This window comes from Grammomys surdaster, unplaced genomic scaffold (assembly GCF_004785775.1).
Source record: "Grammomys surdaster isolate TR1022 unplaced genomic scaffold, NIH_TR_1.0 172, whole genome shotgun sequence".
Classification (NCBI taxonomy): Eukaryota; Metazoa; Chordata; class Mammalia; order Rodentia; family Muridae; genus Grammomys; species Grammomys surdaster.
In genome coordinates this window covers 71929-87844 of record NW_021604620.1, presented here as the reverse complement: position 1 = coordinate 87844, position 15916 = coordinate 71929, and the positions used below count along the sequence as shown (strand labels likewise).

Sequence of the window (15916 nt, the reverse complement as noted above, 5' to 3'; positions counted from 1 at the left end):
TGCTATTTTCTAGTATCCATCCCAATTTGGGGCTCTCATTGGGATGGATTGCCTCAGTCTCTCCTACTCTTGCCTGGGTGTAGCACCACCTAGTGGTAGCTCTGTGCTCTAGCCATGAGCATCTATGGTCCAGGATCTCTAGGTGAGTCTGTTTTTCTAGGTGTCTGTTTTTCTGGCCTGCTTGGGAGTGACTGAGCCTGGGTCAAGCATTCTCTGCCTCCCTGATCTCAAGACTGGCTGCTTGGTGTTTCCTGGCTTGCTCCTTTTGTGCCTCCATTCTCTAATCAGGTAGCAGTTTTAGCTTGCTTCCAGGTATGAGGTAGAGACAGTCTTGCTCTATCCAAATCTGTGCTATTAGAGAATTCTGGTTACACTTACTTACGACAGAATGGACCCAGTGTGTAAAGGTTGCTGTCAATCGTGAGAGCTTCATTTGCATTCACTGAGAAGCGAGAATATAGGTTTGTGCTCTACAAAAGTTAGGACTGTGGGGTGGCCTAAAGAAACAGCTGGTTATATGCCTTCAGAATCAGATGAAACTGTCCTCTTGCTACCCGGATGAGACTAGGATTCCTCATTTACCATGTTTTGATGGGATTTTAGCTCAGCAGTAGAGCACTTGCTTGTTGTACAAAGCTCTGGGTTCCATACCGTTGCTGGGAGATGTATGTTTTTATGGGAAGAAAGGAAACCCCTAAAGTTGAGAGTGTTCTTGAGGTATGGTTCCATGTTAATGCCAGGAGTAATCTACTCGGGTGTTACTGCTCTCTTCAGTGAAATGAGAGACACGCACTTCACTTCTGCCCCATGCAGTGATAGTGACAGTCACGTGCTCTATGTCTGCCCCGTGCAGTGATAGTGACTGTCACGTGCTCCATGTCTGCTTCACTCTAGTGACTCATTTCCCCAATCTCAAGTCTAGAGTAGGAAATGACTTTCAGGAGAAGTGACTGTTGACTTCCCTAAAAGGCAGGTGACAAGACCGACTCAGCAGTAGACGTGTGCAACAAGGCCGAATGTTCTCCCTGAAAATACACAAAGCCCAGGCTAACAAGGTGTGTCAGAGGTTCTGAGCACTCAGCGCTCTTCCTGAGAACCTGCGTTCTGTCTTAGCACCCGGGTTAGGCAGCTCACAAGTGCCTGCACCTTCAGCTCTAGGGGATCTACACATGACATACATTTACACGCATGCACAAATAGATTAAAGAATTAAAAACAAATCTTTAAACATTAGAAAGACTATACCAAGGCCCCAGGACGTGAAGGACAATTGGCAGGTGGTATTCTTACTCTGACAAGGTAAAGCAAATAAACTCGAAGGCTATATACAGCTTCCAGCCTGAGGTGAGGGCTGAAGCTCAAGTTCTTGGGAGCAGACCTGTTTCCACCGCCCTGAGTCTCTACGGGGTGCTCAGTGTTTAAACTGAGAATAGAGAAAAGACAGACATATCCTCTGAGCTCCTCCCTTACCCTTCCTGTCTGGGCACAAGACTTCTCAGCTCAGGGCTGGCAGCAAGAACAGCTGTCTAGCCAACTTGTGATTTTAAAGAGATCAGTACTTAATATTCAGGCCATCCAGTATACATAGTGAGAGAGCTCAGGACCAACCTGGGCTACATGACAAGATCTGGTTTTTAAAAAGGAATCACAACATTGCCTACTTGTTAAGCATTTGGTGAACTATGGGAAAGAAGAAAAAACCAAACCTGTCTCCATCTTGCAGGTGTCGTGCGTGTCCACTCATGGGCACCCTCACCAGCCAGCGACTGTCTTCTTTACATGGCTGAGACATGTAAATCTTACTCTTCTTCTTATTATTATTATTACTCTTATTTTTGCATCATAGTATGTTTTTTAAAATTAATAACATAGCCTTTTAAAAACTGAATAAGTATTTTTGTTATACATATTTTAAAAACAAAACAAAAAAATGTACAAGGTGAAAAACGAAATCCTAATACTATTTGTCAAGTCTATTAGAAGTATAGAAAGTATAAAAGTATAAAAAGTATAAAAAAAAAGTATACTTTCTAAAAGTATAAAAGTAGCTTTTCCTTGTTACATTTCCACCACTGCTGGCCACTGTTCCCTGCCCCCGTCCCCCACTATGTATCAGTGGGGTGTGTGATACTTACCAAAATGGAACTGTGCCATGAATACACATGCCCAGCTTGCTTTCTTCCCTCTCACTAGTGTGTCCTGACTCTCTTTTTATAGCACAGGCGTTTTCTGGTACCATTAGAACACTATTTATGTGGTCTTTTCAAAGGCCATCATAAACATATAACCCATTAGAACACTATTTATGTGGTCTTTTCAAAGGCCACCATAAACATATAACAGCTCATCAGTTAGCTGTGCTCCGTTTTATCTAATCGCTTCTTTGAGTAAATATTTATCGATCTATTTTTTTTTTAATTCTGTCCCAAAGCCAAGTCAGCCTCATGGAGTCAAGATAAACATCTCTAAAGTTTCCTTTCCAGGAAGAGTTTGTGATTTTACGCTTACCCCTGGCTTAGGAACCTATGCAGTGACAGGGAGAGTGGGTGCTTCACAGTCCCTGGTGATGTCACAGGGGAGCAACCCCCAGCTCCACTTGTGTTTGTTTGCATGCTAGGAGATTTAATACCTTCGCGTAGTAACGGTCTTTGTGGGTTTTAGAATAAAGCTATTCTTTCCCTATTAAGATTTTTTTAAAAATGTGTATGGGTATTTGGCCAAATGTTTTATGTGTACCACCTTCATGCATGGTGCACACAGAGGTCAGAAGAGGGTGTTGGATCCCCTGAACTAGAGTTACTGCTCACTGTGAGCTGTCATGTGAGTCCTGGGAATAGAATCTAGGTCTTCTATAAGAACATCAAGTTCTCTTAACTGCTGAGTGTAAATAGAATCTCTTAGAAGCATCACTCTCAGTAAAAAGGCTATGAGCTGAGGCAGTTTTAGAAGGTGGAACATCTAGTGGGCGGGGGGGGGCGGAGACAGAGACAGAGAGACAAAGGCAGAGAGACACAGAGAGAGAGACACACACACAGAGAGAGGAATTCTGGGAAAGATTTGCATCGAACTCTGGAAGAGACAATCGCATAAACAGAAGAAGAGGTAACCAGCCATATGGCACTCATAGAATAGCATAAACAGGATAAATAGGTTAGGGACTAGTTGAGGAATAAGCCCTAGCTTTTGACCTAGGCAGTTATTAACAATAATTCACTCCCTATTTCTGGGAACAAAGTGGCTGGGTAGAAACCCCACATTTACAGCATGGCCGTCTTCCAGCTTCTCTGCTCCTCGTAAAGCAAAGCACTGGTCTCGAGCTCAGGTTCTCTGTCACTTCCTAGACCAGATCCTGGCAGCAGAGCTGGTGTTTTTTACAGATGAAATGAAGTCCTGTTTGCTGGTGGCACCCTTGTTCCCCCTAGTGCTCTGCCTTCAGCCGCAGCCCCTGTGATCTTTAGTTCCATCTCTAACTGTTTCATCCTCTTCCTTGGGGAAGTCTGAGGACAAATCAGAAAAACATAGGTGCTCCATAGATGAGATGGACCAGAACTCAGCGATCGGCGTGTGACTTGATAGAAGGACAAGTGTCAAACTCTGGACATGTTTAGCTAATGATGTGGATAGACCCAGTCCTTTAACTTTGGTCAGTGTATACCATAGAATATTAATCTAGGTTCTTCTTTGGTTTACCAGTTCTTCTATCTCCAGGGCATTGAAGATGCTTGTTTTATCCGTAGACCATTTTTCACATGGATTTTGTACCTGTGGCTCCTGACAGATGGCTCCTGGGTGGTTACTTCTTTGGATTCTCCTCCAGCGGTCACCTGACTTAGTAAAATTTCTTTTGTTCCTATGTATGTTGGCCCATATCTTTAATCCCAGCACTCAGGAAGCAGAGGCTGGACAAGCTCTGTGAGTTGGAGACCAACCTTGTCTACAAACTAAGTTTCAGGCTAGCCAGGGCTACATGGTGTGACCTTGTCTCAATTTTTTTTTCCTTCTTTTGTTGTGATTTTGTTTTTTAAGATTTTGCTGGGTAGCTCAGGCTAAATTTGAACTCCTGATCCTTCTGCCTCTGCCTCCAGTGTTGTTAAATATTTTTAATCCCAATTTGGAGTTTTTAATCTCACCTTTGATCATTTAGTTCCCTGATAAAAGATACACACCCCCTTTGTATTTATAATAAGCCTTAGTCAGTACAAGAACCAGACAGATATCTCTCCTTTGTGCTGTCATGTCTATTTCCTAGCTAATAATCCTGTTATATAATTTGTCATGTTTCGTATGGGCTGCTCTTAACTCCAGTTAGCCAGCCCACAGAGCCATTACTTCAAGATTCTTACCCCATAGCATCTTCTCCTTTTCCCCACCTACTCTCTCCTCCTACCCCAAGCCTAGGAACCCCAAACCACCCGCTCCGAGCACCCCCTCCCACCGCCTATCTTTCTATTCACCAATCAGGGATAACTTGGGGAGGGGGCAAGATTACATAGTGTCACTTGGCAACCAGGCCTTGGGGGCCAGTATTTAGCATTACAATACAAGAAAGAAAGAGAGAGAGAGAGAGAGAGAGAGAGAGAGAGAGAGAGAGAGAGAGAGAGAGAAAAAACCCTCAATCTCCTGAGTGCTGGAATTACAGGTATGCTTCAGGGTACCCAACCAGATTTACTACTTTGCCAATTTATGAGATGAAGATAGGATTTTATTGTGGTTCTAATTTACATTCTTTGATTACAGGTAGAATTGATATCTTTTATATGGTAGACATTAGGTTGCTATTAGTAACAAGATTATTGTGAAGATGATGTAACAGGCTTCTTCTGCTTCTTCTCCTTCGAATTCACAATCTTCCTCCTCCTTCCTTGGCCTTTTAAGTGCTGGGATGACAGACCTGTGCCACCATGCTTTGTGACGTTGTTGATTTTGCTGTCAGGTTAGGTCCTTGGCCCCAGGATCTTGACTTCATCCAGTGCCAAGAATTCATTAGGCTTTTAGGATTTCTAGGGGACTGTGGGTTGTCTGCAGTTTGCCACCAGAAGTGCATGGAGTCCTCAGCACTGTAGAGCCTCATCTGCATGCCCAGTGGAGGGGCTGTGTTTGAACTTCCGTAAGCATATGTCCTGGCTCTTCACACATTTGGGACAAAAGATGTTGATTGAGGATGGTTTTTTTTTGTTTTTTGTTTTTTTTTTTTGTTTTTTGTTTTTTTTTTTTGGTTTTTTCAAGACAGGGTTTCTCTGTGTAGCCCTGGCTGTCCTGGAACTCACTCTGTAGACCAGGCTAGCCTCGAACTCTTGAACTCAGAAATCCACCTGCCTCTGCCTCCCAAGTGCTGGGATTAAAGGTGTGCGCCACCACCGCCCGGCGAGGATGTTTTTCTTTTTTCTTTTTTCTTTTTTCTTTGTTTCTCTCTGTCTGTCTCTCTGTCTGTCTCTCTGTCTCTCTGTTTCCCTCTCTCCCTCCCTCTCTCCCTTTGTGTGTGTGTGTGTGTGTGTGTGTGTGTGTGTGTGTGTGTGTGTGTGTGTGTTGAGACAGGGCTTCTCTGGGTAACAGCCCTGGCTGTCCTGGAACTTGCTTTGTAGACCAGGCTGGCCTCAAACTCACAGAGATCCATCTGCCTCTGCCTCCTGAGTGCTGGGCCTAACCTCAGTCAGGTTCTGCCACGCCGAGGATGTTTTTCTAATCAGTGTTTCAGCCTTATAGAATCAGAAGTCTAATCTAAGAGTCCATGCTTTGAAGTCCCGTACCCCAGACCACACCATTTGCATCAAGAGAAAATACAGCACATCCTTGCCTTGTGGCTTTCTGTAGTTACTGTTTTATAGCATTCTGGTAGGTTGTCATGGGTGACAGGAGAGACTGCTGCCAGTGCCTTGTGCTAGTGTGTGCCTCTCTAGCCTGTCACCAAGGTTCACAGACATTTTTCTGAGCATCGAGGAGGTCCTAGAAGGACATGTATGGTGAATCTCAAGTTGGCTTCAAGTCTCTCTGTTAAATAGCACCAGCCAGGGGACCTTCTTCCTGGACTTGGTCTGCTTTTTGCTGAGGGCCACACTGTCCCCCACTATGTAGCCTAGGCTGGGGTCTAACTTGTGGTGATCCTTTTGGCTTTGCCTTCAAATGTTAGGATTACAGTTGCCCAGCACCACGCCCATCTAATATCACCCTTTAATTAAAAAAAAAAACAACTCTCGCTCACAGTTGGCATTTCCTATGTGTGGTTAGAGTTAGGGCCTCTTTTTTTAAAAAAGCTATCTTATTAAATATTAACCTTTTTCCTTTTAACCCATCTTCCTGTTTTTACTTCAGGCAGGAAGTTAAGAGGAAAAGCCTTCTATTTTGTCAATGGCAAAGTATTCTGTGAGGAAGACTTTTTGGTGAGTATTATCACACAGACTGTGTGGGGTGAGGGTGGCTTAGGGCAGGAGCCTGAGAGGTCCAGATGGCAGGAGATTGTTTCTCTGTACTCCTGGTACTACTAGCAGAAGGCCATTCCCTCCTCATGCATGTCTGAGTAATCTGAGTCCTGAAACAGAAGACAAGCCACAGGCTTTATTCATGTATACATGTGCCTCTTTCCTAACCCATGTGTGTGTGTGTGTGTGTGTGTGTGTGTACACATGTGTGCACCCACACACACTCATTAGAACACGGATTCCAGGCCTGTCTCCAGCTTACCATATCTGAGATGGGTCCCAATATGTTCCTTTTGTCTCAAGTTTCCAAGGATCTTGTCTTTGGGAATCTTTTTTTTTTTTTTTTAAAGATTTATTTATTTATTTTATTATGAGTACACTGTAGCTGTCTTCGGACACACCAAAAGAGGGCATCCAATCTCTTTATGGATGGTTGTGAGCCACCATGTGGTTGCTGGGATTTGAACTCAGGACCTCTGGAAGAGCAGTCCGTGCTCTTAACCGCTGAGCCATCTCTCCAGCCCCTTTGGGAATCTTTGAGTCAAGGAATTAACACCTCTCTGTGTCAGAGTTTAACATGGTGAGGGACCCAGATACAGGTAGGTGCTGCACACCCTCAGGGGAACCACAGGTTTCTGAGGAATCCTTCCTTCTCTCTGCTGGTGGGGGGTGGCTGACTCATCTTTCTTGTCTCTCCTCAACAGTACTCTGGTTTTCAGCAGTCTGCGGACAGGTGTTTTCTTTGTGGACACTTGATCATGGACATGGTGAGTAAGCGTTGGTCAGGGAGCCCCTTGGAAAGAGGCTAGAAAGACATTAATAATTGAACACAATGTTTTCTTTCTGATTCCGGTCACTGCTGGTTTTATTTAAAGAAGTTCTTGTCTGGTGCAGCCAGTTCCTCTCTAATAGAAGCTGTTGTTGGCTTGGACCAATGCAATTGTAACCATGCACACTGCTGTGATCCTGCTTACACTGGCCTACTGGCTTCTCTGTGGTCATTGGCTTTCCCAGTGAGGTGCTAGGACCAGCCTATTTCACTTACAGAAATCTCAACCACCTGGGAATCAGGTACAGGCAGATGAATGTGGTTGTTATTTTCTTCCAGCACAAATCATTCCTAAGATGCATCACCATATGGTGCTAGATTTGTTTGTTTGTTTTGATTTTTTGAAACAGGGTCTCACTCTGTAGCCTTGGCTTTTCTATATGAACCAGGAGGGTCTCAAACTCATAGAGATCTACCTGCCTCTGTCTCCTGGGTACTGGGATTAAAGGCACATTCCATCCTGCCTGGCCTGGTACTGGGTATTGAACTCTGGGCCTCATGGATGCTAGCCAAGCACTCTACCAACTGAGCTACATTCTCAGCCCTTATACATGTCTTTGATGAACGTGCTTTCTTTCTGGTTATACACTAACGTTTATAAAGCAACAGTGAACAGAACTTTCCGTGCTTACGTGGAGTACCTGCTGCTGTTTAGGCCTTGTATACGGAAGAGCTTAGCCCTGGGACAGCTGTGGCCTCATCACTAGCCAAAGCTTCCCTGAGTGTCTTAATTACTCTTCTGTTGTTGTGAACAGACACCATTACTAAGCAAACTTATAGAAGAAACAGTTTACTGAGGCCTTATAATTCCAGAGGGTGAGTTCATGGTTATCTTGGCAAGGAACATGGCAGGCAGGCACAGTACTGGGGCAGTAACTAAGAGCTCACATCCTCGTCCAAAAGTAGGAGGCAGAGAAAGCTAATTGGGAATGACATGAGATTTTCAAACCTCAGAGACCACGCCTTCTAATCCTTTCAAATAGTTCCACCAACCAGGGCATTCAGATATGAGTCTATGGGCCCATTCTCATTCAAACCACCACACTGAGGAGTGTGTGTGTGTATGCGTGTGTGTATGCATGCAGGCAGGAGCCATACCCCTCTACCTGTGTAAGAGTGATTCCAAGCTTTAAAAGGGAACTCTCATCTGCTGCCAAAAAATTTTAATAATACAGAGTCCTTTAAAAAGACATTTATAATTTTTTTTACTTCTTAAAATTATGTGTGTCTGAAAAGTGGTATGTACATGAGAGCTCAGTTGTCCTTGTGTGTGTCTATGTGCATCTCTGTGTTAGTATGTGCACATGTATGTGAGTGCCCATAGAGGCTAGAGGAGGGTATCAGAACCCCTGGAGCTGGAGTTACAGGTAGACCGTGAGTCACCAGATGTGAGTGCTGGAAACCGAACTCAGGTCCCCTGTCTTAACTGATGAGCCCTCTCTCTTGTCCCAGAAAAGCTCTAGATACCCACTTAGCTGTATAGCAGAGGCCCAGCTATCCAACTCTGTATAAACTGTCTGAAAACACCGTGTTAGTAAAGGAGTATATTCTGAAATAGGTCCTGTTACTCAATGCCAGAATTTTAGAAGCCAGGCAGATTGTAGCAAAATGGCGTCTTCTTTCATTTGACTTTAGGTGCAGTGAGGGTTAAGTTAATCTAAGGATCTCTTTTTGCCTTTGAGAGGAAGTGCATTCCCATTGCCAAGTGGACTTTGGAAGCCTGGCAGTTGTTTCTCTTCTTTGGCATGTTGCCAAAGGGGTTTAGAAGTAGTAAAACCCAGTAGGGAATGAGGAAGTCTGAGATCCAAGGTAGGATAGCAGAGTAGTCCTCCCGTGCTCCCTGGCTGAGATGTGTGGTACCACTTATCTACTCAGACTTCCAGTGGAAGGGCCTGGGTTGTAGCACGTCTTTTCCACAGTCTTACAGTGTTCTGCAGAGCTTGCCTGAGTTCCAGGTCCCCTTCCTCAGGCCTGTTTGAAGGCTTTCTGCATGGCTTAGTATCAACTGTTGAATTCTGTGCTGTGCTCCCCGCAGACTGGTATTGGGTGCGCCTGTTCATGGTGATGTCATAGTTCTGTTATTTTTGCTGTTTCATGACCCAGGTAATTGCAGAGGTAAATCTCCCACTGAATCACCAAATATGCTTTTAGCTACAAATTACAGAAATCTCTTACTCTAATGGCATGCATCAGATCATCTTAAGACACTGATTGCTAGACATTACGCCCAGTGATTCTGAATGAGGAGGTCTGGGGTGGGGTCTGGGAATGTGCTTTTTTTTTAACCAAGTTCTCAGGTATGCTAAGGTTGCAGATTCAGGGATTACACGTTGAGAATAGGACTGTACAGCCATTCCCAGTGAGTTCTGTTACTGACCATCTGACCTCACCAAGGATGTGCTTTCCTTCTTGTTTCTTCTCCTTCTCCCCCTTCCTTTCTTCTGTTTTCCCTTTCTTCTCTCCTCCTTCCCTTTCTCCCTCTCCCCTCTCCCTTAAACCTTCTCCCCCTCTGCTCCCCCTTCTCTCTCTCCTTTCCCCACCCCTCTCCCCATGTCCCCTTCCCCTCTCTCCTCCATCCTGTTCCCCCTTCCTGATCTCCTTCCCTCCTCCTTTTGCCTCTTCCCTCTCCTCCCCTCCCCTCCCCTCCCCTCCCCTCCCATCTCTCATACCTCCTTCCATCTCCTCTTCCCTCCCATTCTCTTTCCTGTCACTGTTCTTCCCTCTCAACACCATCTCTTTCCTTTCCTCTCCCCTCCTTTTCTCTCCTCTCAATCCCTTCTCTTCTCTTTTCCCCTCCCCTCATTTTTCTCCCTCCCCTCCCCTCCCTTCCCCTTTCCTCTTGCCCCTTTCCCCTCCCCTTCCTTTCCCTCCTCTCATTTCTCTGTTTGCCTCTACTCTTCCTTCTGTGTCTTGGTTGTTTTTGTTTTGGAAGGTCCCTGGTGGTTCAAGTTATCATATCCAAATCAAATGACACTGAGAGTAGGGAGGCTGTTGGGGCTTTCCCTGTGTTGTGTTTTAAAAACATGGACAACAGCAAAGGAACTTTGTCTATTATACTTGAATTTGATTGATCAGGGCTCCAGCCAGGCCTCTAGGTTGTCACACTGCAGAATCTAAGCTGCGTGGAACGGGTACCAGGAGTCAATATGAAGAGGTTTTATCCAAGTTCTCCTAGCTCCATATGGATGTTCTTTCATTCTTCTATATACTTGCTGCTTTCCGTAGCAGGGGTAGATTCTTTTGTGACCAGCTTTAATTGATTTATCGCTGTTTCCCAATGTTCTGGTCCCAGGACAGGCCGAGCCCTACCTAGCATTGCTTTTTAGGAAAGAACAAGTTTCTCACTATGAGAGAGGGATCAGACAGGAGTCTCTTTATTTCCTCCCAGTCAGCAACTGAGAGACCGCATAGGCCCCTCTTTGATCCTCTCCTTGTCCATGTCTAAGCAGACTAGCCCTCTCTTAACCTTTGTCCAGGCGAAGCTCTGCGCTAGGTGGAGTCTGTGCCATGGTGCAGCTGTGCGTTAGGCTCCGCAACCTCTGTGTTCCTCTTTCTCCGTGTCTCTCCTTCCTTTCATCTCTGTGAGTTGTTGTCTTTGTGTCTTCAGATCCTACAGGCCCTTGGGAAGTCCTATCACCCTGGCTGTTTCCGCTGCGTCATCTGTAATGAATGTCTGGATGGGGTTCCTTTCACCGTGGACTCTGAAAACAAGATCTACTGTGTCCGAGATTATCACAAGTAAGGAGAGAGGAAGGGAGTTGATGGTAACCTGTACACAGGCCCCACTGAGCTCAGCAGAGTGAAAAGTATGTAGAAACTGTATTAAAACGTGTTTGTTGGTAAGGCAGAACACAGAATGGTAATCAGAGGAATCCAACAAGCCTGTAGCCCCAGCTTTACCTAATTTCACTAGGCACCAAGTCAGGCTGAGCCTACCAGCCTCTGCTTGTCAGACCAGCCCAGGTAACTGTGCAGGGAACCAACAGCAAGTTTCATCTTATTCCTAAAGGAGCGGGAGCCAGCCAGATGTTCCTGTAGCAGCCAGGAATAGTCTTGATATTCCAAAGAGTGAGCCTAGCTCCACCTAACCCTGAGTGCTGGCCATGAGGGCCTACTGGCAGGTCCTAGTTACCACTTATACTCTGATTACAACACAATGTGCACCGTGTGCCCTTTGTTCCTCCCTCAGGGTGCTGGCCCCCAAGTGTGCAGCCTGTGGCCTTCCCATCCTTCCACCAGAGGTAAGATGCTTTTCTGGTTCTACTCAGAGGGCTTCAAAACACTGGACCGTCTCCCTTGAGTCACTCAGAAGATCTGCAACCTGTTCTTATACCTTTCAACAAACCCTCCAATGCCCAATACTGTCCCTTTCTCCTGGGCTGCCTTCCTAACCCCATGTGCTTCTTGGGCCTGTTTGTTCCAGGCCAAACTCTTGTAGATGAACAGAGGAATAGAAAGCTTGTCTTTTCTTCATCTCTAAAAAATAAATAGCCCTGAAACCCTGCCTCAGTGAATAAAATAGAGAGTGAAGGAGGAAGACACCAAACATAAACTCCTGGCTTTCACATGCGTGTGCATACAAGTGTATGTGTTTGCACACATGCAGTCATTCATAAATACTTATGCAAAAAATTCAATGAAAAGAAATGTCCCATTGGTCTTTTTTGTTCAGTGTCATCTGATATCCTAGACGATCACATGGCCCCACCCACTCTCACATCTACTGAATCTGGTCTTTTTCCTAAAAGTGTCTAGTATTCACTATTGATTTATGTCCCTCCCTCAGAGCCTCCCCCTATTCCCCAAAATCTCTTCTCACCCCGTTCCTTTGTTGGCAGTATCCCATGGACTTATAACTGGCCTCTTTGCATGCATGTCTTGCTTTTTTTTTTTTTGGTCCTAGGGCTCAGATGAGACCATCAGAGTTGTGTCCATGGACAGAGACTACCATGTAGAATGCTACCACTGTGAGGTAGGTCCCTCCATGCCCAGCCCTAAAGCCTACTTTACAAAGGCCTCTTGGGTCATGGGACTGAAGTGGTCACCACGTTCTCTCTGAGGTCTGTCCTTAAGAGCTGATTATATGGGGGTGATAACAGATACTTGGTGTGAAGGTGTATGCCATTTTTTTTTTCCAAATTCAAAATGAGAAAGTTCTGAAGCTTGCAATTGCTACCCTGAAGTTACAGAGCTCAGAGGACTGTGTAGTGTGGGGTTCAAGGTTACACTGTCACTTACATATATAAGGGTAGGGGGAAGAAGTGTCTTTCCCTCCTGGGTGCAGAGTGTTCCGTCAGAAACATCTGTCAGAACTGAGCCCTGAAAATCATGAAGAAACCCCTTTTGGAAATAGGGACGTGAATTGGTGGGTATTAGGGTGAGGGGGTGGGGAGTGGGGCTTCTCTGACCTGTGGGATATCCTACATTAAAAAAACAAAAACCAACCAACCAAACAAAAAACAACATTCAGTGCCTCTTGACTGTCAGAAAAGCCAGAGGTCATGTTGCACCAATCTTCAAATTTCAAGGTCATCCTTGACTACAGAGCGTATCTAGCCTGGGCTACATGAGACACTATCTCAAAAGAGTGGGGATGTGTGGGATTAATTAACCAACCAACCCAAAACGATTTGTAGTATTTCAACTTGTAGTCCATAAAAACCACTCTTGAGATAGTTTTCTATCTTCTTTGGGTCTTCTGTCTTGGAAACCTGGTGTGTATTTGTTCTCAAGCTACGTCTCCGTTCCAACCAATCAAATTGGAAGAGCTCCATGGTGGCAGGTAGCCACTGGCTTGTTCACAGGATAGGAGCTACCTACAATCAGGAAGCACCCTTTGGTGATTGAGTGGATTGTGATTTCATGTTACTCTTGCAGTCTGCTTTGTTTTTCTGGAACATTCTTGCCTCCTTGCAGGACTGTGGTCTGGAGCTTAATGATGAGGACGGTCACCGCTGCTATCCACTGGAGGACCACCTGTTCTGTCACTCCTGCCATGTCAAGAGACTGGAGAAAGGGCCCTCACCTGCACCCCTCCACCAACACCGCTTCTAGCAAAGGGACACAGTGGGCATGCGGGGACAGCCTGCCTGGGAGGTGTCTGTGTAGCACTTCTGAGCTCCCCCGCAGCTAGGGCACAGGAAGAGGAGGGACAGGAGGTAGAGTTCCTGTGTGTGTGAAGGGTGTCTTTCTTTTAACCGCAGCAGTGTGCACTCCTCATCCCGTCCATGTGTTTTCCACGTGCTTTTCTCTATTGCCTCTCACTCGCCAAATCACTCAGGAAGATGCTCCAGCTTGCACATGCACCTGACACAAGATGGGGCCTGTGTAACTGGACACATCCTACTCCCTGGAAAGCGGGTTTTCAGATTGTGTTGAGCACATTCCACAGTGTCCCTAGAGAAACTGACGGAGGTGAGCAGTACTTCCCTCCTCTAGGAGAATGCCTGCACCCAGATAACCCTCACACAGCCTGTGGCGTGGTTCAGTCCACATCAGAGCTTTAGTTCTTCTGAGAATGCTTTGAACATTTGACTGTGTTACAGCAAGAAAGAGGCACTGCTTTGTGCCGTGGAGTTTGCTTGGTAAAGGAGAGCCAAGCTTAGACATCTGGGAGGCTGGGTCTCCCTGTTGTGCCTCTGTCTTTCCTCCTGCACCTAAGACAGTGGAGCTGGGGCTCAGGGCTGCCCTGTCCTATACAGCCAGCTCAGAGAGAACTGGTGCAGGCACCAGGCTTCTTGTTCACGCTCGGTGCTGTGTTTTCATTGCTTCCTCCAGTCTGTGGCATTAGAGTTGCTTCCTCAAGGTGAGTTTGAGGATCTCATGCCTTCACGTCCCTGTCAACGTTTTCAACTTATTTGAGCATGACCGTTGGGAATTCCATATCCTGGGAGAGAGCTCCTTCTAAAAGGAAACTTTTGTGTGTGAGATCTCAAAGCTAGCACCAGAGGGAGTGCCTGAGCTTGTTTCAAAGGTGTCTCTCTTGTGCACAGACGTTCATTTGGTTTGAGGAAACCAATACAAGGTACACTGCTTTAGTCTGTTTTTTAAAACTTCGTTATTTCTCTCTACCTTTGTCCACACACAAAACATACCTCACAGATAGTTTTCACCAAATCACTGATCAAAGAGGAATTCATCATATTGGAGACTGTTGGGGTATCAGCAGTGGCCATTTTCCAACTTGACTACAGCTAAGCAGTATAGTCGCAACACAAGGTCTTCTGAGACCAGATGCAACTGAAATCAGGCCTTGTGCCTCTGCATTGCTGGCTCCTGAGGTAGCCAGGCTAAGAGGGAGACAGGGTGCTGACAATGTTAGGACCGCTTCTGAGGTGGATATGTGGACATACCTGTCCTCCCAACATTTGAGAGGCTGAAGTTTGTGAAGTAGGAGATTAGGTCTGTCCTCAACTACATGAGGCCATGACCTCACTCAAAAAAGAAAAAAACTTAAAAAGAGAAAGGAAAAAAGCAACAAAAACCCACCTAGCACTGAAGAATATAATTAACTTTGCCTATCACTTCCTGAGGCCAGAGGTCAGTGTCTCCTTGGAAGTTCAAATGGGTAAAACTGGAAAAACAACAATGAAATGGGTTTCCACCTGCTGTCTTATCTTCAGGGAGCGCCCCATGACTTGTGGCAGGAAGGCTGGAGTATCTCACTTCAGCAGTCAGGCTGGGTACCCAGCAGCTGGCTTGGGTGGTGAACCATTGTCCCTAGAGCCTCTGCCACGTGTGAATGTGGACTCCTTACTAGGCCTCGGCTACACCTGTAGGCTCTTGCAATCCTGCTGGCCTCCATTGCCTGTGAGAAGCTCAGGACTAGGACTGTGGACTGGGACCATCTTTTTCATTTTTATAAAGTTCCTTCTCTTGGGGTCCTTTGGCCAGACGTTACTAGTTTCCTGTTCTAGACAGAGCTACTTAAAAAATAAAGCTATGGCTATATGGGTCAGCAGAGATAGACCCTGAGGCTAGCCATGTTTTTTCTCTTGTAGTTACCTAGGTTGGCTTTGGCGAGGCTGGCAGGGAACGAGAAAATATGTCTTTGCCTTCACTGAGGCTCTGGTATAGTCTAATTTTGAGTCAAGATGATTGATGAAAATTGCATTGGAATTAGTGTCAGAAGAAGATGGGATTTGTTTATAAATTGGATAATTTAAAACTCTGTGATTAATTTTTAAATGAAATTCCTGATTGAGGTGATTCAGATCTGTTTGCAAATTTTATATTATCGAAAAAGCAATAAAGGAATTTGCAAACTTCCCAGAACCCCTAAGACTGTCTTCTTCGACTGTTTGCTGGAGAAGGTACCACTAGGGGTCTCATATTCTTTGGTTCTTCTATCTCAGGCCTGTGCACTAAAACATGAAGATATATTCACTTATCTGGGGTTATAAACGTTCTATAAATTTTGGCCAGATAGAGCTGTAAGGAGATTATACTTATAGGTATGTAAGAAGAGAACTCAGGGAGTTGGTAGGGAGACTATACTTTGAAAGTTAGAGCAAATAGCTTTTTCAAGATTCCTGTACAACTCTTGTACCTTGGATAAAACCAAGGAGATGGGCTGCTATCAGTTCCAGGGCTAGCCTCTGCCATCACCCTCCTCATTCTGACCCATAGGTTTCAGAAGAGCCTTCAGCCTTAACAGAGTTATTAGCTACAT

At 45.4% G+C, this 15916-nt stretch overlaps 1 protein-coding gene across 1 annotated transcript in view; it reads left to right on the top strand.

Annotated features, from left to right (window-relative positions):
- Limd1 (LIM domains containing 1) overlaps window positions 1-15519 on the top strand; it is a 43364-nt gene extending 27845 nt beyond the window's left edge. The window contains exons 3-8 of the mRNA XM_028767393.1: window positions 6310-6377; window positions 7121-7183; window positions 10853-10983; window positions 11435-11486; window positions 12149-12217; window positions 13162-15519. Of these exons, the coding sequence (XP_028623226.1) occupies window positions 6310-6377; window positions 7121-7183; window positions 10853-10983; window positions 11435-11486; window positions 12149-12217; window positions 13162-13299 (521 nt within the window). The 3' untranslated portion in view covers window positions 13300-15519. The remainder of the gene's footprint in view (window positions 1-6309; window positions 6378-7120; window positions 7184-10852; window positions 10984-11434; window positions 11487-12148; window positions 12218-13161) is intronic.
- The last annotated feature ends 397 nt before the right edge of the window (window positions 15520-15916 follow it).